Raw genomic sequence first — 23463 nt, 5'->3', positions numbered from 1 at the left:
CCTTGATCCATAGCTGCAATTATGGTTTCCACTAAGAGGGCAGGACTACTTGACAGAAAGAAGGTGGAGAAAAAGCTCTGCCAGTACTGGTATATAGCAGTGATCACTGCCTTATTCATGACTGACAAAGAAGGAACTTGGAATTCAATGAGACGTGCTAGTGAACTGAACAGCACTGAAGAAATCCCTCTTCTTCCAACTCCTACCCATTGTTAGTCTCCTTTAAGTGCCCGCTGTTCCTCCCTGCTCTGCTTTCTTCAGAACTTCCATCTTGCTGAGTCTAAGTAGGATGTTCTCACTGACCTTGCTTAGAAGCTGCTGACACTGTCTCACCTATAAGCCTCACATCCTCTGCCATTTTAGGGCTGTTTGTAGTTCTCAGCTGTGCAGTAAATTATTCTCTGCTTAGCCTCTTTTCCAGTGGTCATGGAAAGTAACACACCTCTTCTACACACACTGAACTGGAGCTCAAGAAAGGCCCTGAGCTATTGCCAGTACTAATTTATTCAGTTAGCTGTAGTCCCAAATGAGTGCATGAAATGTATCCTCACTAGTGCTTCCAGGAAGAGAAAGCAAGTGTAATAGCTATGCAGCATGTATAAAATTCAGAATCTTTCACACATGGTTTTGTTTCTTGCTGCTACTGTGCTTGAGCATTATCTGAATTGTTATAGTACTCTGCAAGCAGGACGTATTCTCCCCCCCCCTTCTTTTAATGAGACAAACCTGCATGCAAAACCCAAGCTGGATCAAATCACTCTTTTCAGCATTTCACAGAAGAACCCAGTCTCTCTCATCCCTTTATTCTCCCAGTTCCATTTGGAATTAGAAATGCAATTGCCGAATTACTGTGAAGGCAGCTGTTCCTGCAGTATATCCACTCAGGCTGGAAGCAGGAAATAAAAAGTCTTCCATGAAAGCCTGTAATTACAAGATTTCCAGCTTAAGTTCTGCACACATGAACTGTTTGGAAGATGTTTGGATAAGCAAAGCTTGGAATGCACAGCTCTTCGGATAAGCACCTGGGTGCTTCACTGAACCAGGTCTGCTGATAATCAAGATATATGCACAGATAACCCCCCAAGGACTACCTGTTGCTAACCTTAATTAACAGAAAGCTTGTTCAGAGAAGCGCTTCTTACTAGACAACGAAGAACTTAGCCAACAGCTATTAAAACCAGGCTAGTGCACTGCGTAGTTCTGCACCTGTCAGAATTCTGACGGCTTAAGAAATGTTCTGTGCCTGCATTTTCCAACTATTCTGTATTAGCTTTAATCAAATATTCACCTGGCACATCAGTGCTACACACTAGGTTTTCAGTATTTTGGAACATAGCTCCACCAAGCTTAAAATTAATTCCTTCCACTTAGATGAACCTATTTTACAATTTAACTTTAAAGAGCAGTGTTCAGGCACTACTGTGTAGTACTTAGTTTAGTTATTCTGGCTGATCTGTAATTCCAGCAGCTGAAAACAAAACATGCAATCTCAAGGTGATGCTTAAGCAACGGGGAATGAAGCAATGCTTGCCATAGCACAGTGTGTTCTGAAAACCCTCCACGATACTGCTTCATTTCTAACTGCACCTGCACAGAGCATCTTTTAACTAGGCCTCGGAGTTAATACTCTGCCCTTATCTTAGGTCAGGGATAGCACAAGAAGACCGAGACAACAATATTTGGAGGGCATTACCTCCATGCAAGCCAGAGCTGGCTACAGAAGAAAGGTTTCATACTCTCCCAAGGGAAGCACTCCTTTTCGAAAATGGATCAGAGCCGGGGAAGTTCACAGCAATTTCTCCAAGTAGTCTCTTGTGTATAAAGAGACACTTATGAGCAAACCTCCCACAGAGTTTCACCTAGAAGTACCACTGAACATCCCAGTTTAAAATAAAGCCTATCCATGTCCATGAAAAGACTCTGGCTTCAGTGCAACCTGAATCAGGCCCTCAGCCCCCTGGACTGGGGAGCACTCCCACAAGGAAGCACTCACAAGGATTGTCAGCAATCTTGCTGACTGATTTAAAAACTTCCATTTTCTCACAGAACTTTGAAGGGTACCTGAATTCGATATTCTCTTGCAAGAGCAATGGAAGGGTTTTGCCCCTTTTATTGCTACTGTAAGAAGGGGAAGATCGGACAGCGATACTCTGGATGATGAGCCTGCAAAAAACCCCTGTTGTGTTTGACCTTCCCCTTGGTACATACCTTAGACCACACTATGTTCAGCTTTGCACCATCGGGAAATTTCAAAGGACAATGCTGCTTCCTAGCAGGAGACAGGTTAAGACAAGAAACTTTCATGATCAAAGCATGTTTCATGGAAGTCTTAAGAAGGTTTCATTTAAGCATTTGCACTTTTTCAAGCAGACCAGGGGAAGACAGGAGGGAAGACTAGCATGTTTTACAGTAATCATGGCCAGAACTGGCTGCATGATTGCTGTGAAGAAACTGCCTGAGGTCAGCCAAGTTTTTTCAGTCAGTCTTAAGAAGCTGACACTGGAGTGCTCCTGCAGTACAACTCCAATTCAGACAAGTCTGGCCATTTGTAAAGATGCCCTCTGGAAATGTGACAGCATTAAGCAGCATGTGAGCAATCACAAGTAGTACCGTTTAGAATATTCTGAACACAGAGCTCTGGGGAGCAGGAGGAGGTCAGCATAGATCATAGTGGATCCTTGGGTTGACTGGAAAGCCAAACTCACACTTCGTAAAGCAGGACTACAGAAATGTGTCTGGGATGCATGTCTCCAAGCAAACAGTTTTAAGAAGTATTATAGACCACAAGTTGTAAGTTTGTTATGAAGGAGCACTGAAATAGCACACACATTGCATACGATGCTCTACTCCTACTTTAGAAGCACTAGAAGTTAGATGCTGTATCAAGCCTCCCACAGTGCATTTTAAATGCTTCTCTCAAAACATTTAAGCAATACATAAAATTACAACCACTAGGCAGGCATGGCTAATGTCACTACTGCTTTCTATTTCTTTTAGCCATTTATCAGTTTAATTTTTCACAGAGTATAAAGCACTTATGAGTCAATTTACCAAAGATAAAACTATCAGCTTTAACTCTGATGAAGCAAACTAGCACAGAAAAAAAAACACAAAAAACAAACCAAACAACCCCACCATCAAAAAGCCTGTTTGTATTATAGTGCAGCAGCTTGTCCTTTACAAACCTATTTTTATATATAAAGCCACATCCTTGGCTCCTGATATTTAGAAAAGCTTCACTGAAGGCAACAGATCTCACCACCACTTTACAGCTCACTGGAATTTGCTCTATTTGTGCTTATAGTTTTTTACCAAACTACTGATTTGTCTCTGAGTCAACATATCAATAAAGCCTCTGTCACTTTTCTAGCACACCAGCAGCATTACCTTCTGCATGCTGGTCATCACCCAACATGGGCAGTTACACACTATCCACTAACTTTGCCCTGAACTCTATATTGTAATCTTTTTTTTGTCTGTTGTAGCTGTACATACTTGAACAGCTGCTCAAAGAGCTTCTCCAAGTATTTCTGCAAACAAATTCTGTTTTCCAACATTCACAATAATGCAAACAAAAAATGTGCCAGCAAGGCTGAAAGACCATTCAGAAATTGTTGAGATTTTCAGATTAGAAACTGCTGAGATTTTCAGATTATTTCTTCTCTAGTGTTCACCCCTGGTGTAGTTCTTATTTTGGTGGACAGATTGAACTCAATAACCTTAAAAGGTTTTTTCCAATCTAAAAGAGTCTATGATTCTGAATATCCCCAAACCCCAACAAATCCCCAACAGAAAATTTACATAATAATGAAGTAGGAGAGAGTAGTTAAGCACTTTAAGCACTTAAGTGAAAGTTTCACTGGAGTGAAAATTATCACCTTTCCCCCCAAGTAAACAGTTGGCTGACAAATACATCAGCTCATTTTGACATTTTCAAAACCAAAGTCTTCTACTATTAGTTCAACTTCTCAGTCTACACTACTTTTTAAAAATATTTCTGAAATAAAGAGTTAGGTGCTAAAAAGGGACAGAATTTGAACAGTGACCATGATTTAAGATCTCAAATTACTTTTTTGATCTTTGAAGGCAATTCTCAAATTACTATTTTGGAAAAAAATAACTCAAAATCGCATGTATCACAATCCTATGTTCAGCCAGCAAACTGAAGAGTTATGTTTGAACAGCACTACCTACAGATGTGGTCTGAATTCTAAGTGTTTTATTGGTTGGTTTACATACACACAGTATAGAAGAGGTACTGCATACTGTGTAAGTGCACTGTTCTTGATGAGACCATCACACACAGTTCTAATGATTTAACCAGCTCCTCACAAGAATATAGAAGAGCATATTTCCTGCTTATAGGGACTGGAGTTTCAACACAACAGTCAGACAGTAATCAAAGTTGCCACAGGTAGCCTTGATTCCATCAAATTCACATTCTTTATCTATAGTAACAGATTTAACAAGTCTCAATATAAATCTTAAAAAAACCCTAACCAAAACAACAACCTAAACTCAGAAAGATACAGCAAGCTGCCCTTCCGCCTGCTGTTTTCAATCTAAGAAATAAAGCAAGAGACTGTCAGATGCAAAGGCAATGCCATTTCATAGCTCCTGTGTTTCACTTATTGCTGGGTTCTACATCTGGGGCGCCTACAAGCTCAACATCAACTACACAAAATGATGAGATGTCTAAGCTATTGGCCAACCCCCTATTTGATTCTCTGTAATTCACAGGTTCAGATTTTAAGCATTTTGAGATTTTTAATTCTTGCATTGGGACTACAAAATCATGCATGAGTTTCAGGACGTCACAACTAAATATAATTCAGTAAGCACACATCGGAAACAGGTTGCCCAGAGAAGCTGTGGCTGCCCCATCCTTGATACCATGCTCAGTTTAGGTAATGGCAAAAAGTTTGACTAGATCACAGAGTTGGAAAGGAGACAGCTGATTGAAGAGAACTAAACGGACACACCAATAACTGGGTGAGATCCTCCCAGCAACAAACTGTAATAGGAATGATGTGTGGTACTGCTTGTTTTTCTTCCTCATGGCAAAGGGACTCATCAGTTCACAATGACTGTGATGCATGCATGAATCAGAACCTACATTTCTGAGAAAACATCTACAGGCAGAAGCAGATAGGTGGAAAAAACCCATTCAGAGTTATTTAAAAAATCCGCAAAGAAAGATCAGTGTCTCAACAGACCTTGATAATTCTAAGTACCACTGTACCTTGTCTGAAAGTCTTCCACGTCTGCATATGTGTACGACTCAGAACAGAAAGTGTCACTGGAGTTATCTGGCATGATCACTGTAAATTTAAGAGATTGTTAATGCTCATAAGGAAGACTCTTGGAGGCAGACCAGTACCCGTTCCCCAGTCTGGTTTGTTTAATCTGCAAAGCTGCTGCTGAAATCTAGAAGAGGGTGATAAGAAAGTCAGGATCATAAACAGAACTCTGTTCCTTCGTAGAGATCAGCATGGTTTCAGTTCAGAATTATCTGAATAATCCAACTGTAATAATATCAACACATGTAATATCAACTGTTATTTTATTCAAGTAAAAAGCATTAGCTTGCAAATAATCTCTTTGAAGCACTGTAAGGAATGACACTAAATTATACTCACTTCCCACCCAACGCTTTTCAAATTAATTATATTCCATTCTCACACTTTCTTACTATCACATGGCCAGTTTGAGTATGTGAAATGGCGTCTGGCACAGCCAGAGCATCTTCACCAAACCACAGCTTTGTGCTGATTTGGTCAGGAATTGAAATGGGAAAAAAGAGTTACTAAGCAACAGCAGGCCAGTAGCAGGAGAAAGGTCTGCAGTCTTAATTGATACAAACTTTAAAAAGCAGTGCAACAATAAGAGATGGATCAAGATGTGAATTTTGCTACTTCAAAGGGAAAATAAATCATCATTAGAAATCCCAGACAGGCAGTCTTCATGAGATCAATCCCACCTATAAACTACATGTATTGCAAACACTTTTTTTTTTTTTTGGGGGGGGGGGGGGGAGGGAAATTGAGTAGCTTTTTCTCATCAATGAACAAGAAAGATACTGCTCTTACTTGAGAACGCATGACACAGACACAGTTTTGTTCTCTAGCAGCTCTCTATTCCTACCTCAGGAAAGAGGAATGCAGTATAAATTACAGCTATATGGGTCCCCAAGACATTGCCATCCACAGAACTGATATCATGTCCAGATACAGCTCTCCTTCCTCCTCACTACCTATGGCTAAAAGGGTTGCTCCTTTCTAGAAAGCCAGCCCAAAGTCGAGTCAAATCACTCAGGCTAGGTCAAGGGAATTTGTTTAGCTAAATCTCTATTAACATGATCAAGCAAGGAGAAATCCTGACAAGTTTCTTTCCAGAATCTGTATCTACTTCCTCCTCTTCTACTGCAAGCAAAGTAGTTTCATGAGGATGTGATAACAGAACATGAGTTATCACATGAACACTTACAAATTTAAATGAAAAGTCCTTGATGTGGAAAGTGCTGTGAACTCTACTTCTGAACAATCCACCTTTATTTGCCTAGTTAGCAGTACCTCATGCAGAAGTTATTTGCTTTAGCTTCACCTGAAGAAAACCTGATTTCCTATTGAAATACTGCCTTTTATAAGATGTAAGTTATACAGGCTTTCTCTTTAAAGGCACCAAACACATACAAAACACCATACCAATATGTACCTGATTACCTCATATTACTGATCCTTCCAAATGATTATCTTTTCTTACCATTTCTACATTCTTTGATTTGGCACTTATTTAAGCATACTAGATGATTTCAGCATTTACTGGTTTTCCCACATACTCTGATGTACTTAAAGTGACTAAAATAAAACCACAAGAGGGAAAACTACTAGGGTGACTGTTGCTGAGGAGGAAAAACCAGCAACCCAGGTCTGGTTCACTCAAACTGTCTGATGATTCGTATTTAAAGTGATGAGAGTTAGAGTCATCTTCTGCTCTGGTTTGTACTGCTGCAAGTCAACTGAGTTTACGAAATAGGACCTGGCACCATGAAGAGAGGACTGTCCCTTCACAGGATACGAGTAATAGCCACTTGAGTAAATGCAAGTTACTCATATCCTGCTAGTGGACTAATCTGTCTCCATACATTCATGCACATTTTTAGTTGCCTCCAGGAATCTGAAGGAGAATCTCATTTGCTACCTAATGAAACTAATTTCACCAGATCTAATACAAGCATACTGAAAAACCACTATTACTCATACATGAGGTATAAGAAGTGCAGCATTTCCTAAGTTCTGTTTGATTAGGGTCCACCTCTGAACACTCACCATTCACCACACAAACCTCAATCTCCCAGGTTGGCTATGGTACATTCCCAGCTGATTTCCTCAAAGTCTTATAGAGCAATTTGACCTCTTTTTTATCCACAACACTCCTGTTATTCTTTCAAACTGAAGCGATTCCCAAAGAGTAGGGTGCCAAGATGTACATCTTCCTCAGAGCCTGAGAACCTATCTTCTCTTTTTCAAACCAGAAGTGAACCATGTATTTCTCAGTTTTATTCATCTGAAATAATGGACACACAGTGAGCAACCAGCCAACCTTGGTGGGCACCCAAAAGTCATACACAGATACTTATTTACTATTCAAGTTTATATATGCAGTTTTTCACACAGAATACATACGTGCACTTTGAAATACCTGCAAGGAGGTTATTCTACATAAGAAATTAAATTGTTCTGGTACGAAATACTGTAAATTGTAAGTCTTGATAGAGGGTACACCAAAAGAAGGTGAAGGCATAATCTTTGACAACTGAATGCACTGGAAGACTTTAGTGACCAAGTTGCAGAGATGAAAGTCCTTCAGACTTCTGAAGGAATGAGCCACACAGTTTCAGTAAGTCTGTTAAGTCAAGACAGTATGATGACAGGAGAGTAAAAAAATTACCAGCTCATAGCGAGACAATCGTAGGCCTGTAAGCCTGACTTCAAAAGAAGTCAAGAGGTTTTGCAGGAGGCAAGAGGTTACCTCCAACAGAAGGCAAGAGGTTTAGAACCATAAGCAATGTGTGGAGGATGGTGTAAGATGCAGTATCAACTAATTGAAGTACTACGCTAACATGACAACTCATTTCTACCTAATGAAATTACAGCAAGTCCAACCTGGACTTCAGTAAAGCATTTGATTCGGTGCCATATAGCTCCAAGACAGTTAGTGAATGAGGAAAAAACTGACATGCAAGATTTATGGAGTTCATTAAAAAACATGAGCTCTTTAGCCAGTAATACACCACGTTCAAAGAGAAAGTAGTGGGACAGGGCAGTGTTACTGCAAAAACGGGTCTCAAGTTTTTAATGCTGGTAGCTAACAACACACAAGCCTTAAGGGTGCCGCTCCGCAGACGGGAAGCACGGGAAGATCATGTGAAATGAGCCAAGCACACTCAGACCGGCGTGAACTTCGCGGCGTAAGAGGAGAGGCCACAGCGAAAATGACAGTGAAAGCCCTGGGCGCTGGGGCGATCGCAGCCACCGCCGCTCCTGCAGCAGCCGATCTGCCCAGCGGCCCCGGCCCCGCACCGCCGCCAAGCTGACCGCGGGGCCGCCGCCGCTGCGGAGCTCCGTGCTGGCCGGGGAGAGGCTCCAAGCTCCGGCACCAAGCCCTGCTGCTCTGCTTAGGGTCAGCCTCCAAGCCGCGGTGCTACTTGCTCTCATTTTTAGCTGAGCTTTTATCACCCCTTTTATAAATCACGCTACAGACTGCACAGGAGAGCGCCACCAGCAAACGGACCTGGCTTCCAGATTTGGCACAAACTCCGCGTGTGTGTGCGTGTCCGCGGGAGGAGAGAGCGAGAGCTGCCAAAAGCACGCTTTTAAACCCACCGGGCTGCGCTCCCCAACCCGGCAGCGGCCCCGAGCCTCAGCAGCGCTGCCCACGACGGGACGGGACGGACCGGCACCGGCCACAGGCCCCCGCCAGCCCCGGGCCCCACTTGCTCCCAGCTCCCCCGAGCAGCAGGGCGAGGGAAACCTACCTGCCGAACCGCTCAGGGCATCCTCGCTCTCCAGACCCCCTCTGTGCTTCGCCCCGCGGAGCTCCCCATTGGACTTCCAAACGAGCTTTACCATCTTGATCATTTCGGGCAAGTCCCAGGCCAGGGTCCCCTGCTGATAACCGGGCAGGCTGCCCATGGGAAAGGGCATGGGCTCTTCCCCCGTCCTCCTCCGCCTGCCCGGCTCTACCGCGGGGAAGAAGCGCTCTAGCACCGGCATCCTGCCCCGCACCCCCCGCCGGGGAGCCACCGCCAGCCCCCGGCCCGAGCAGCCGCGATGGGCATCCAGAGCGGGGCGTGGATGCCCGGCCGCCCACCGCCACCGTCCGGCGAAGGGGGCGCGCCCCACCGCAGCCTGGCCTCGGCCCCGGCCCCGGCCCCGAGCTGCGGGCGCGGAAGGAAGCAGCGCTGGGCTCCAACCGCCGCGCTCGCCGCCCTCCCTCCCGCCCTCTGCGTGCTCTCAGCCCGCCGCCAGGCGCCGGCAGCCGGGGCGAAGCGGCTGGCAGGCAGGCGCGGAGCCGCCGCTCATGCCGGCGGAGCGCTGAGCCCCGGGGGCGGGGGCTGGGGCTCTGGCCGCTGCTGATGCCGGCGGGGCCGGGCGGGCAGAGCCACCCCTCTCACCCCACTGCTCGCGAAGGAGGAGGCTGACTTCACCCCTGCCGCGGTGCCGTGGGGGAGCCCCCACCCCGCCGCCCTCCTCCTCGCCCAGCTGGCTGCGGAGCCGATGGGGGTTTTGGCCTCTTAGTCACACCGGCCCGTAACCTCGGCTGCCCTTCGGCCGGGAGGAAAGGCGGTGATTGACGTCCCGCCGCGAGGGCCTGGAGCGGGGCCGCCTGCGCCGCTTTCGGCCGCCAGCCCGAGGGACGGAACCCAAGTAGAGCATGTAGAAGGGCAGACGAAGGTGACGGCGCTTGGCGGGTCAGAGAGGAACGAGCTGCTGAAATTACAGTTTTGGGGAGGGTGCGGGGTCTGCCCTGCGTCCTCACCGCTTTGGCTGCAGAGCTCCACCTGAACGGGTTCACGTCAGGACACTGCCTGGTGGCAGCGATCACTCTCACACTCCCAACGAGAAGACAATTATTCATCGCTAATATTTAAAGACAAGGCAAAGCCGCCCGGGAGAGTTCTCTGTCTCACGCAGAAATGAGTTGGTGTGCTGGGGCTCTCCAGCCGGGAGCGAGCACTTCCCCTTTGGCCAGGCCTTGCAGCAGCACCCGTCCTGTCCCCAGGATCCCTGGCTGGGAGGGACCTGGCGGTTTTCAGAACTGTCCCTTTTAGCTTGCTCTCGTTACTGGTCTGCCCTGTAGCTGTTAGTTTGCAGAGCGTACTGCAAAGGGGTGGAAGGAAGGTGGACCCTTGAACTAGCACTTGTTTTTCAGTAAAACGGCAGGATATGTACTTAATGAGATTTTAGTGGGCATTATAGTATTTTCTAGCATCTATATCTTTGTCTTCTCTGGGTTACATTTAATATTCTGCCTTCTCTGCAGATGGAAAAACAAACTGGCAAACAGGATCTTCCTTCATGGAGGAAGAGGAGCCAAGAGCATGGACTGAAAGTCAACAAACACCCTTACCTGTAGAAAACAGCGTGCACAAGCCTTTTCTCCTCATGTCAGCATCAGCAGGGGCAGTGTGCTGTTCCCCTGTTCTAGGATCCTGTACCATGCTGTACCATGCTGCACCATCCTGTACCACCTCAAACTGACAACTCTGATCCTTTTAAAAAAACTAGCCCTGTTTTGACTGCAGGCTCTAGTGCCATTCTGTTAGCACAGTACACTTTCAGATGGCTCTGTCTTGAAAATTGTGAAGTGCTTCCAAAGTATTATACTATTGTTGTACTGTTATTTGCAGAGTCCTTAGCATCAGGATATCCTGACTCTTTGAACAAAGGGGTTAAGGACAAAGAAAACAAATAGATGATGTGCAGTACAGTAGCACAAGCATTAAGACATTAATACAATCAATGCTTATGATTTTGTGGAAAGGCAAATTTTATTGTTTTTAAGCTCATACAGTTTCTTGTGATGTTTTAGATTTTTTGTGTCAGAGCGTGTTGTGCAATTACTCTTTAGGGCAATGTTGTTCCTGTTAGAGAGGGATAAACTGGGCCAAAATATTTAGGAGGCTGCTTGTCTGTTGGGCAAATCAAACTTTACCCCCCAGTTACATAATTTTGGTTTTGAGCTACAAGGAGTTAGAGTAACTTTTTTGTTCTGGTAGTTATTATTTTTCCTCTTTGTTTACCTCTGCACTTCCTGCTCCCTGCTGGGACAATGATCAGAAGTGCCAGAGCACTGCAAAAGGCTATCCTGGTGGCACTTCCAGCTTCCCTGGATGCAAAAAAATACCAGGTATCTGGAAAGAGAATGTATTCACAGATGCCTGGCCCAGTTTTAGATGAATATCTGAATATTTAAGTGCCTAACAGAACTTAGCCTTCAAACTTCTTGGTAGCAGCAATAGCAATCTTCTGAGTTTTCAAAATCTATCCTACATTTTTATACCCTTAAAACTGTGAGAAGTTTTATGCTCCCTGTAGCTGGGTCACTTGGGTATGTGCCTGCCTTGTGGATAGGATCAGGATCAGAATTGAAGCATTAATTGTTATATTTGCTTTCACTTACAGTTCTACAGGTGCAAAGCAGGAGGCCAGTCAAAAACCAAACTGAAATACGTCTGTTTTTGTTACAGTTTTAGCATTTCAAGAAGCTTTGTAATAAACCTAGCAAACAGTATGTATTTTTTTCTGGGAAGATTAGTGTCCAGTGAAAGCGATGGCTGTAGGTAGTCTGGAGTGCCTGGAGTTGCTTTGCTTTTTTATTTCTTTTTCTCATTTGTTCTTTTCTTTTTCTTTTCCTGCTTTTTGTCCAGTTCAATTATCAGCAATTGCGAGTGAAAAAAAGAGTTAAATTTTGTAAGAATTGTTGCCTGGCATTAGTGGGTATGTCTGTAAATTAATACATCTTATTCTTACTAAACTTGTGCTTCACAGTTGTATTCCCATTCAGTGATTACTTATCTTTAATTCATCCAAGATTTTGCTGTTACTGACTGACTTTCCTTTTGTCTTTTGTGTTACAAGACTGGAGCCAGATAAAAGCTGCTCACAGGAAAGCCTGGAAGGTACATATTTGATTATGTGGTTTTCAGCATCAGAAGTCAGCTGTAGCATCACCCAGAGACTTGTAAGAAACAAAATGCTCAGATTTTGCAAGTTTTCTGTTTCTCTGAGTTCAGCTCTGATGTGATGATTTACCCAACTTGAAGATGTGACCTCAACATAACACTTTTCATTGCTCTTGAGAAAAGCCATCAGAATTAAAACAGAACATACTCCTACACAGCAATGTACCCAGCCATTTGTGACTGCATTTTAAATGGTCATTGAGCAAGCTCAGATCACTTAAAACTTTTCTTTTGCATTCTCACTTACAGCCAGACTTGAAGGAAATCTTTCAACAGAGATGGATGGCTTTATTGATACTCCAAGTCAAAGAAGCTTAAGTGATTGTAAGAGAAATATAAATGTATTACCTCTGGCCTTCACTCATCCTGAGGAGCAGTGCCAAACAAAAAGGCAAGAATAGTCATCTGAAAACCTGACAAGGCAGTGCATATTTTCACAGGTAGACATGAGAACTGGAAAAGACTTGAGGAACAGAATACTGTGGTGGGAGAAAAGGGAAGGAGTAAGCTGGCAGATTAATATCTGGTGTTTCATAATTGGTGTCTCCTAAAAAGTTTTACTTGTTTGATTATTCACTCCAAAGTTATGTACTAAGAGCAGCAGCAGCAGAATCGCATGCCAGATGGTAGAGGAAGTGCCTCGTGTATCTTTCCAGCCTACTGAAGCCTGCAGGGCCATTGTTAACCCACTGCTCTGGTTTTCATTGCAAGCCTCTTTCTTCCTTTTTTTTTTTTTCTTCTTCTTCCTTCAAAGAAAAAGGAGGAAGGGGGAAAAAGGGAAAAAAAAAAAGAAAGAAAAAAAAAGACAAGCCATGGTTTGAACTGGCAATAGCACCATCCTTTTGGCTTTGAGCTACCCTGTCCTGTGCCAAATATACTGTCTCCAGCAGCTCTCCCACAACAAATCAGTCCAGACACACAAAAGCTGTAAAAAAAGAATGGTGAAGAAAGATCTTTGATTCTCCCCCTCCACTCCCCCCAGCCTTTTCCTTTTGCTTTCCTCCCCAAGCTTCATTCCCTAGCAATGACCTACTGCTTGCCAGTGCTGGAAGTGATAGTGGGACCTTCTGCCTGCAACTGTGTTGACAGCTTCCTTAGAGTACAGGCATCTTGGGTTTTCTGTATTAACAGAGCATTGTAAAGGAGAAGTTACAGTCTATTATTCTCTCACTCTATCTGTTAGTCGATGTTTGAAAAAAATGCTCATAAATTAGTAGAGTTGCAGATTCATTACTATTGTAAACTTTGTCTATTCTTTCAGCTAACCCCCAGCACTGCACTGTGTCACAACTTACTAAGAGCTCATTCCCAAATGGATACCTGAAGAGATTTGATATTGTCTATTTATACAGCATATTATTAAAAAAAAATAAAATTGGGAAAAGACTACCAATTTTTTTAACTGATTAGCAGACATTAAGTAGTCAAAATGTAGAGACCAGTTTCAAAGACTGTCAGGTACTGATTTTTAGGAAGTGTAAAGAATGTGTCTTTAGATGGAACTTATCAGTGGAATCATCTTAGATCAGTAGTCACTTATGAGAAGTATGCCTTTGCCTCTGTCATAGGGGTAGTAGTGTCCTGCAGAGATAGTAGGCTAGGCCATAGCCTACAGTCAGAACCAAGTGGTGACACCATTACTGGGAACAAGTTTTAGAAGGCTTCAGGAGTGTGATATGAGCTTAAAATAAAAGAGAAGATTGCAAATGCTGGGGCACAGTCCTTACACGCAAAGTAAAAAATGGAAAGGTGCCTAAGAAGCTTGTAGAATGTGGCAGAAGAAACATAAGCAGGCAGTTACGCAGAGCTTGCAAGAGGTTTTCTAATAACCTTCTGGAAAGTTTCTTTCATTGCGTTAAGAATCTTAGTGTAATTTTCTTATTCTTTGCCCTGGATTTGCATCATTCCAGATGTTTATTATTTTTACTTTTATTCTTACTAAGAAAAACATTGCTTTTAGTTATCTCTATCATTGCCATTGCTTTATTAAATATGAATAATTTTATCTTTATTTGGGAACCGTTAGTATGTTTTTGCTCTACACTGGGCATTGTAAATTCAATAATCTCTATCTCAGAACTTTTTTGCCCAACCCTGACATTATTTTAACATTTTTACTGTAATTTTCAGCAGTTTACTAACATTTTTTTGATGCATACTCAAGGTACATGAAAGGAGATTTTTTTTATCTGCTACCACCTCACTGTCAAGAGTAGTGAAATTAATTTCTAAGGGAATGGTAGGATGCACTATTTGTTATTGCTCAAGATATACACAGTATAACTCCTTGAGAGTCTCACCTACTGGGAAATGTGAAGGACAGGCAGTGGCATTCTATGAGTTCACGGTAATCTTTCAGTTGTTGTTATCAGTCAATCAGACCCCTTGGAAAAAGTGTCTGGAAAGGAAGGAGTGAGGATTGCTTGAGTTCTGCAGGGCAAGGAGCCAGTTCCTTGTTCATTCTTAGCACACGCGAGATGATAGCACATTTTTATGATTAACAATTTGTACTACTAAGTAAGCAAAAATGCCTGTGGTAAAGGAATAAACAGAAGTCCATAACTAATTGGAAACAGTGAGGTTCTATAATTTTTCCATTGCCTGCTTTGGAAAATTAAAAGTTCAGTGTACTGAGTCTGACGCTTAAAATCTCCCGTAGTACATGATGTGGCTTTAAAGGAAATAATACATGAGAGACATTCTTCTCACCTTAATTAACCATAATAAGAAAATTATAATGATAAACTGAAAGAGAATTAAGAAAGGCATTGCCAGCTCTATATTTGTGTTACACAGTGTATCTGATGAGCTCTAATAGTTTATCTCCTCCCTCAATTCTTACATGTGAGATTTCCTTGAGCCAAGGTTGAGTCAAGAGATTTAAGAAAAACTCATTGCCATCCCTAAAGAAGCTGTTACACAGTGTTTGTTGCAACGGTTTTGCAAGGGATGCTTAATAATGGACTAGGGTAGTGGAGTGGGATGTTAAGAACACTGCAGCTAATTGAAAATGTAGAACTCAGGTAGGCAGAAAATAATAACCTGTTACACAAGACAGCGGAAATGCTAGTCATCATTTTTATGTAATAAACCTATGACAAGAATAACTGCTGCATCCTGCAGGATTCCTTTTTGTTGGTAAATAGGTAAAACAAGCTGAGTAGAAAAAGGGACTAACCATATGAGAGACACACATCCCTTAAATATGTAAGTAACTGGATAGTCTCAATGAATTTAAAAGGATTATTGCCATCTTTAAAGCTGAGCATGTGCATATGTATTTTCTCAGTTGGGGCATAAGTGTCTAAAAATTATGGCAGCAGTTTAAAAGGTGAGAGATGTGCCACATCTGAAATGTTTCTTCTCTCACTTATTACCTTAATGAGACAGCACAAGTGGCTGTATAGCCGATGGTATCTTTGGCCTTTATGGTATATGGAAAAGACTTACAACTACAATTTATTTTGTCTTTTCCTGACTTTTGAAATTATAAAAATAAAGTGCATAGCCAAGAAATATGCATTAACTAATATCTAGATTAAATTTCATCAATGAAAATGTAGTACAGTAAGAATCAGGGGGCATAAATATAATAATAAATACGGAGGAATAATAGGGCTTGCTCCTTCATTTGTAAATCAGATATCACAAGATCTGATAACTTAGTTTTTCCTTGGAGCTTTCAAAATGGAGAGGAAATAATATTTGACTAGGAGAAGAAGCGCTATTTCAAACACAGTTAATACATATTTCTTAACTTTTAAAACTTGTTAGATATTTGATGTCTGCACATAGTAATATTACAGAGTATCTACTTGTTATTCTTCAGTTCTGTCTTTTTTACTTCAATAATTAATTATGAATTTATAGAATCATAGAATAGTTAGGGTTGGAAAGGACCTTAAGATCATCTAGTTCCAACCCCCCCGCCATGGGCAGGGATACCTCACACTAGACCATGCCACCCAAGGCTTTGTCGAGTCCCTGGCCTTGAACACTGCCAGGGATGGAGCATTCACAGCCTTCCTGGGCAACCCATTCCAGTGCCTCACCACCCTAACAGGAAAGAATTTCTTCCTTATATCCAATTCTTCCTTATATCTCTCTATTTAATCCCATTTACACCCTATAATGAGCATTAGGATAGCATAGGTTAGGGATAGGCCTTTCGCAGACCTCTCCCAAGTTTATTCCTATGTGCAACGCAAGAGTAAAGTAATGTAACTCTGAATTAGATGCCACGTACGTTCTGATTGTGGAATTATTACTAGCAGTAACTAAACAAGCTTGATACTTTAGTTAGGTTGAATACTTGGGCCACTAAATTATAGCAGAATTAATACTGCTATGCATATTTCAGATGAAATATCTAAGGTACTCAAATACCCTTAATACTGTTATGTTCATGCTGTAACCACACTTTGTGTGTCTTTATTTGGTGTGCACATCAGCTTTCTGATGATGTGCATACCCTGAACTGAGGTTATTTGCCCTCTCACAGAAGTGCTGTGGCTTCATTTTCCTCTTTGCATCTTGCATGACAGCAGTGAGTGCAGTTTTCTGTGGGGATGGACAGGAGACACAGCTGGGAGGTCATGGGAAAGGTCTAATGATGCGCAAACATCCTGGTGATAAACTAGGGTCCCTCTGACCTAGTTTCTCATGACTGCAAAATCAGGTCATATTTACTGTAATCAAGCTCTCTGCATTTCTTACAAATGCATTTGTGTAAATGTAGCTCCACTGGGATCAGAAGTTTTGGAGCTCGCTGTCTCCCCTGTGGTGGCATTTTATTACCATGCTATCAAACCCCACTGATAATCACACAAATACATGTTGATTCTTTGCTTCACTACAGCTTCCATTCCAAATGTAGTCTTGTTGATGATGCTGCAGAGAGAAAAACACTCCGAGTAGATAGCCTAGGAAGAAAAGCTATCTATAGCTGGTTAAAGGCATCCACTCTACCTGCAGATGGATGGGAGGCTTTCTGGAAGAACTGTTTCTCTCAGTTGCATCTGGGCAGGCTGCTCTCAGTAATGGAGTTCCAGCTGTACTATGCTTTCCAAGATATCCTGACCATATGTAAAACCATAAATGTTTGCTAATGTTTCCTAAGATATCTGTTATGATTTTTTATTTTTTATTCTTTTTTTAAATCCAGGCAGTCACACATCCTTTTGCAGAGCTCTGCACAACTCTTAGGATAACAATATTCGTATGGGTACACAGTAATTGTAAGATACATTAAAACAAAATCCGTAATCAAAAGCTTAGCAAAATAGGAAAGCTTTCAGGTTATTTTGATAGGATAGTCATGCAACGACTGTACTGCAAAGAATTTCTTTTCCCAGACCTTAGCCACACATCAAAATGTGAGATCAAAGATGAGTAGGCATGTGACATCCATAAACATCTCTTTCCATATGCAGCAATGCAATTTCAGAAGTTTTCAGGTGGGATAGTAAGGACAAGATTTCTGTCTCCCTTTCACTAACTGTTCAGTACTTGGGACTTTGCCTGCCTGTGCTTGATCTATTTTTCTGAGGACTGCAATATCATTTGCCAAGTCAATTACAAGACTTCACTGGTTACTTAATCTCACAATTTTAAGGCTTTTGGGTTACTCTCTTTAGCTTGCCTTCTGCTGGCAGAGATCCTCTGGCAACAACAACAAAACCATTTTCAGCCACCTTTGGGTGGGATGAGAGAGCTAAACATAAGAGTGATTGCTCCCACAAATGTTGTCTGCCACTCACAGTTGCAGTCTGAAGATGCTTAATTCAGAATCCAAGCTCACATTTTTAGAAAGACAGTCACTGTCTTTCTTCTCATTATAAACACAGGCATGGCAAAGAGTCACCCTTCTTTTGAAGTCTGCAAAGTTCTGATCATGCTCAAGAGAAGCTGACTGAAGGAGGTTGCCGTGTGTCTTCATTAGCCAAGGAAAGAAATTTTTGGTGCTTGAGGGAGCACTGAACTTCCAGGGATAATTGTGCTCCCTAGTTCTGTATTCACTTTCCATGCAGCTTTGTTCACATTCTTGAGGGCTTTGAGAAGTGGAGATGTTATAGAGTGCTACTGTATCCCAAAATCAGAGTTAAAAAAAAAAAAAAGTCCAAACAGTGGTCTAGTCTACGTTCTTGCTAATGCTCGGTTGTTTTTAGTGGAATATTACACATACACTAAAGAAGATAGATGGTTTCTGTTATTTTGATCAGGAACTTATGCAATTCAGTGAAACCTATTACATAGTTTTTACTGTTATTTTAAAAGTATAATATCAGTGTTCAAGTAATACCAGATGAAACTGGTTTCAGCCACCATTAACTTTGTCTTTTCAGAAAGGGAAAGAAATCCTCCATTATTTCCAACTCCAGCTGTAACACTGGCACAGGAAACAATTTAGTGGGGCTCGCATGCAAGGAAGTGATGTAACTTTTATCAAATTTTGTGACTGTGTGGGAAAGAAGTCAAACATCAGTTGGCCTATCACCCTATTAAACCACTAGTTTCCTATGCTGATGAAACTGCATCTCCTTTGCTTACATTTGCCATCTACCAGGTTTTGGTTTTTTTTAATGGCTAAATCTCATGTTTTCAACTACGCCATCAAATGTGCTTTTATAAGTCCAATAGGAGATACTTATTTAAGTCTAATTTTTGCATGAACATAAAACACGAACTAGAAAAGCTTCCTTTTCTTGTCAGAGCATAACAGAAATGCATGTTCTTCTAGGACTGCCTGCTGGTTCCTTGTTATTTTATTTTAAAAAGCAGAGTTCTTTGGGTCAGAATATAATGCTAACATAATAAAAATAATGTTAACAGTAGCAAATTGTAAAGCAGAATATGTCCTGTGAAAATGTCAGACTTTTTTTTCATTAGAAATTAGAAGTTAAAACCAAATGTCCATCAGGAAGAATTTAAAACTTTGCAGTAAGTAACTTCTGAGAAAATATTTTGTTCCTTTTGCTATAGCAAGTATTTTGTTGAGATAACTTGAAAACATTGAACTAGAATAACAGGTCCTATAACCTGATATTTGAATAACATTTAACCTGGTACTTGAATAACATTTGCATAAACATGTTAGAATATTAAAGTCTAGAAAAATTAACAAAACAATGGCTAAGGAAAATTACCAGAAAAGGTCAAAATGTAATGCTGGTTGTTTTCTTAAGAAAATGAGAAATGAGAAGCAACTGTCCCTCATAGAAAAAATGTTAGTAACTTCTTTTTTTTTTTAAGAAAAAAAACTACAACACTGCCTCTTCTGAAGCAAAACTCCTCCACTGAAAAAGTTCAGCTTCCTGTAGCTATCTTATTTAACATTTTCTATCTGAAAGTGTGTGGAAGCAAGAGCAAGCTTTACAAGGTGAATGCAGGAATAAGTGTGCATTTGGGTAAAGATCCCAGTGGGTTGCAGGTGTCTTGTATTTGGCACAGAAGAGAGAGGAATACCTCATAGCATCTCTATAGCACTTCAGATAGCTTTTAACCAGCAATGGTAAAAAGCAGCCTTAGCAGTTCTGCAGTTAATGCTCTTCCCTGTGGCTGGGCCCAATGGGACGTGATATACTGTGGTAAGAGGTACTGGCAGAAGTTTCCCTGTTGCAGCAATCTTCAGCTATAGATAGATAAACAGGATAGAATGAATGGTAAAAGAGAACTACATATGTTCATTGATTAGTAGCTATTTACTATAGTTAATTAATTTTATTGTATAAAAAAGATAATGAAAAAACCAGACATTAATTAAGCAGGTCTAGATAAGATGAAAAATACCTTGTAGATTATATATTTAAAGGAAAATAGTTTTATTTAACATGTACATCAATTGTAGATTATTTTTGCCATTTCCCTGCATCACAAAGCCAAATATAAATTTCCTAATTACTTTTTTCTTTCTTTACTACTAAATGCCGGTTTATCTCAATGTATAATTCGAGTACAAATCATTAAGATTAAATCAATTTGTTAACAGATGTTTGTGTGGTTAGAGCCTTGTTCTACTAAACGTTATACAAACAGGTCCTAATTATCATTTAAAGGTTAGTGTAAGAAACAGGCAGACTTTTACAATGCCAACTTTAGGTACCCAGTTTGGTCAGTAACTTAAACAGAGAATGAGACAGTCACCAAGGGTACAATTCAGAGCACTCAAATTAGCCTTCTACTGTGAATCACTGTATTACCGAGCTTGTGTCTTTCCCTTGACTCAAAGAAGTGCCATGGGAAAACAGCTAGCTAATTTAACCAGCCAAGTTTTGTGCTGATGTCTGAGCAAGCTGCTTGCACCCTACATTACAATAACGCACAGTGGAATAGCATTTGGCACAGACTTAAATTATAACACCCTAAATTAAAACAATTGCTGCTTAACAATTGTTTAGTAGAATTCATCAGTTCTGTGGCAGAAATCAAACAACCAAACTTTCCTTCTTTTTCTTTTGAGGTTCAAAAATGTTCCCTTGCTTAATAAATATATTTATTTATCCCTTGCTCCAATAAATATTGGAGTTAGCTGTGGGCTTCAGTTTCTACTGAGATCAGAAATGGAGAGATGAGAACAGTATGAAAGGTGCTACCTTAAAGTTGTTTCCAGGGAGGAGAAGCTCATGAGAAAATTCTGATCTTGGGTATTCTGTCTGAATTCCAAGATGCTAAATATATAATTTTATATAATATATATAAAAATAATTTTAAATAGATTTTTTTTTTTATAAAATGGTTTCACCAAAGCTTTTGAAGTTTGCCTGTTACCTATTTAAACATTATCAGCAGTGCTGCTTGAAAGTATAGATTTTGCAAATACAGACTTTGAAGCTCCAGAAAACAGCAATGATAATGGCTGTAAGGATACTCCCAAGTTAAAAGAATAACCAAAGCATTCTTGTTTTCAGCAGTTTTCAGAATATCTATTGTTATTTATGCAGTTTCACTGTATTAATGGCATTCTCTCTGTTCCCCTCTCCTTTATACAGTCCTTATGGGAAAATAAAGGAATATGAGCTCTGCTTTTGTAATGGCGTTACGTCTCTACTGATGTCAGCTCAAGAGTATCCAAATGATCTGTCACACATTACACATAATCTTAAAAAGTAATTTATTTGCTGAGCAAATATGAATTCTGCTCTCTGGTTTATCACATTGACTGTGTGATACTAAGAAACTAATTTTAATCACTTAGCTATATCTAAGGTGCCTAAACTCGGGACCTCCTTCTGGTTCCAGGGTTGGTGATATGAGACAGCTCAGGGCTGCAATGGGATCTGGAGCCTACTTCTCCTTTCTGTCTTGCTTCCTGATTCCTCTGGGAAGTAGTCTAGGGATGTAAGCTGAAAAAGCACTGTGCTGCACTGGATAATGTTGGTTGGTAAGGAAACCAGAACTAAGTGTCTTGTACCATCTTATAGCTGCCATGTTGTATAGCTATAACAGTTTTCGTACGGCTAATATGTGAAGTGTTACCTTTCTTCAAAGGAAGAAAGAAAACCTAAATGTTAGGAAGAATGAACCTTTAGCATACTGTAGTAAAAGAGGCCTTATACCTCTTCTTAGATATTTACATGTATTTTTAAGGATCTGTTTCGAACATAGTTATTCTGGACTATCAAGATTATAGCTATCTGGTTGCCCTCAGGGTTCAAGTGCAATTGGCAAGACAGCACCATTAACAAATACGTGTTGAAATGCAGCACTGTTAGCCAGTGTCAGAAATGGTGATGTTTTCTTCAGGGAGTTGAGTTGGAGTTCATCACTTTGCAATGACTATGACTCATGCCAGGTAGTACAGGCAGCCCTGCATGACCTTGCAAAGTGCTGTCTCTCCAGATAACTTGCAGACCTGAGCATCTCAGGTTGCAGGACATGTGGGCAGCCTTTCTCTGGGTCAGGCACGGGCAGGGAAGGAGTACTTGCGACTACCTCTGAAGTTCTGTGCAGGTGCAGTGTCTTCAAGAGGTGTTAGATACAGCCCAGCTATCTTATTGTATGGTCTACTCGTAATTGACAAGTGTCTTTCATCTGCAGTTGCTTTTATTCTGAAGAAGTATTTAGAAGATCTTTTTTTGTCCATGCATATTTGAATATGCTTTTTTCTTTTATAATTTGTGTCGTCTTGCCAGTAACAACTGGGCTGTTAGGCCAGGGGACAGTTCCAAACTACATTAACAGCTATAAGTTCTGTTCACCTGTGGCTGAAATGTAAACTCTAATGAGAAGGGTTGGATATAAATGCTATTTGTATCTATGTAACTTGAATATATTTTGAGGGAAAATTTAAAATAGCGTTGTGGCCAAAGCAGTATTTTGGTCAGAAAAATGGGATAAGGATCAATTCTGGTCAGAAAAGTGGGATAAGGACTAGTTTTGAGAATCTTTCTTCATAGCCACAAGCAACAAAGGCCTCAGTTACTTTATCCTCTGTATTGTTTGGGAGGAATGCTCACTTGATTAATCTTTTATTTCAGCCCCACTGTGACTGCTAGACCAACTGAATCACACCACAGCCCACACTTGAAGCTTGGCAAGGGATGTGCATCTCTGAGAGGAGCTAGCACTTATATGCTTTTAAACATGAGCTAAACTGTATGAAGAGCTGTGAAATAATAAGGCAAGGAGGCAGAAATTCCTCTGTGTGATTTTTCTGCTCCAGCTGTCTGTGGCCATGGACAGGAAGATCTTCCCATCTTATATGAAAGTAACATTGTCTCATTCGTGAGCAGAACTGATGTGCAGTGATAGAATTTGGAAAGTTGTCTTTCTGAATATCTGTAAGCAATTTCCCTGCGTTTCTTTCACATATGCCATTTTCCACATTATAGAAGATACTTGTATCACTTAGTGTTAAATTTTGCTAAAGTTACATAAAACTCCTCCAATTGTGCTACACTAAAAAAAACATTTAAATGTATTAAATCCTGTCTGTTAATGAATCAGTAGATTTTACAACCTAGAAGTGGCAGGTTGCTACGAGGCCTGCTGACTTGGGTGTCCTGAATCCAACTGAACCAATTAAAAGGCACCCAAATGAATTGATATTCAGCAGCTAATGAATAAGTATCACTGACTGAGAGGATATCTTTTTAATATGTTGCATGTTGACATCATAAAATCATAGCCTGAGGTTTTAAGTTACAATGAAAAAGGTATAATAGCTGAGGAAAAGGTATCATCATTCCTTAAAGAGCCAAATTTCCTTTTTAATATGT

The 23463-nt window shown here is 41.0% G+C and overlaps 2 protein-coding genes across 6 annotated transcripts in view; one reads left to right on the top strand and one right to left on the bottom strand.

The window, feature by feature from the left end:
- Positions 1 to 23463, top strand: part of MTFR2 (mitochondrial fission regulator 2) — a 364022-nt gene that overhangs the window by 101460 nt on the left and 239099 nt on the right. The window lies entirely within an intron of this gene.
- Positions 1 to 23463, bottom strand: part of PDE7B (phosphodiesterase 7B) — a 175763-nt gene that overhangs the window by 74262 nt on the left and 78038 nt on the right. The window contains exon 1 of one of the 5 annotated variants that reach the window (XM_062639617.1): positions 9038 to 9419. The exons of the other annotated variants lie outside the window; for them this stretch is intronic. Within the exon in view, the coding sequence (XP_062495601.1) occupies positions 9038 to 9275 (238 nt within the window). The 5' untranslated portion in view covers positions 9276 to 9419. Of the gene's footprint in view, positions 1 to 9037; positions 9420 to 23463 lie in introns of those variants that run through there. 5 annotated transcript variants of the gene reach the window in all.

The sequence above is a fragment of the Pezoporus occidentalis genome, unplaced genomic scaffold (assembly GCF_034315485.1).
Source record: "Pezoporus occidentalis ecotype Australia unplaced genomic scaffold, CSIRO_AGI_Poc_V1 ctg61, whole genome shotgun sequence".
Lineage (NCBI taxonomy): Eukaryota > Metazoa > Chordata > Aves > Psittaciformes > Psittacidae > Pezoporus > Pezoporus occidentalis.
This window is presented reverse-complemented; position numbering and strand designations above follow the sequence as displayed.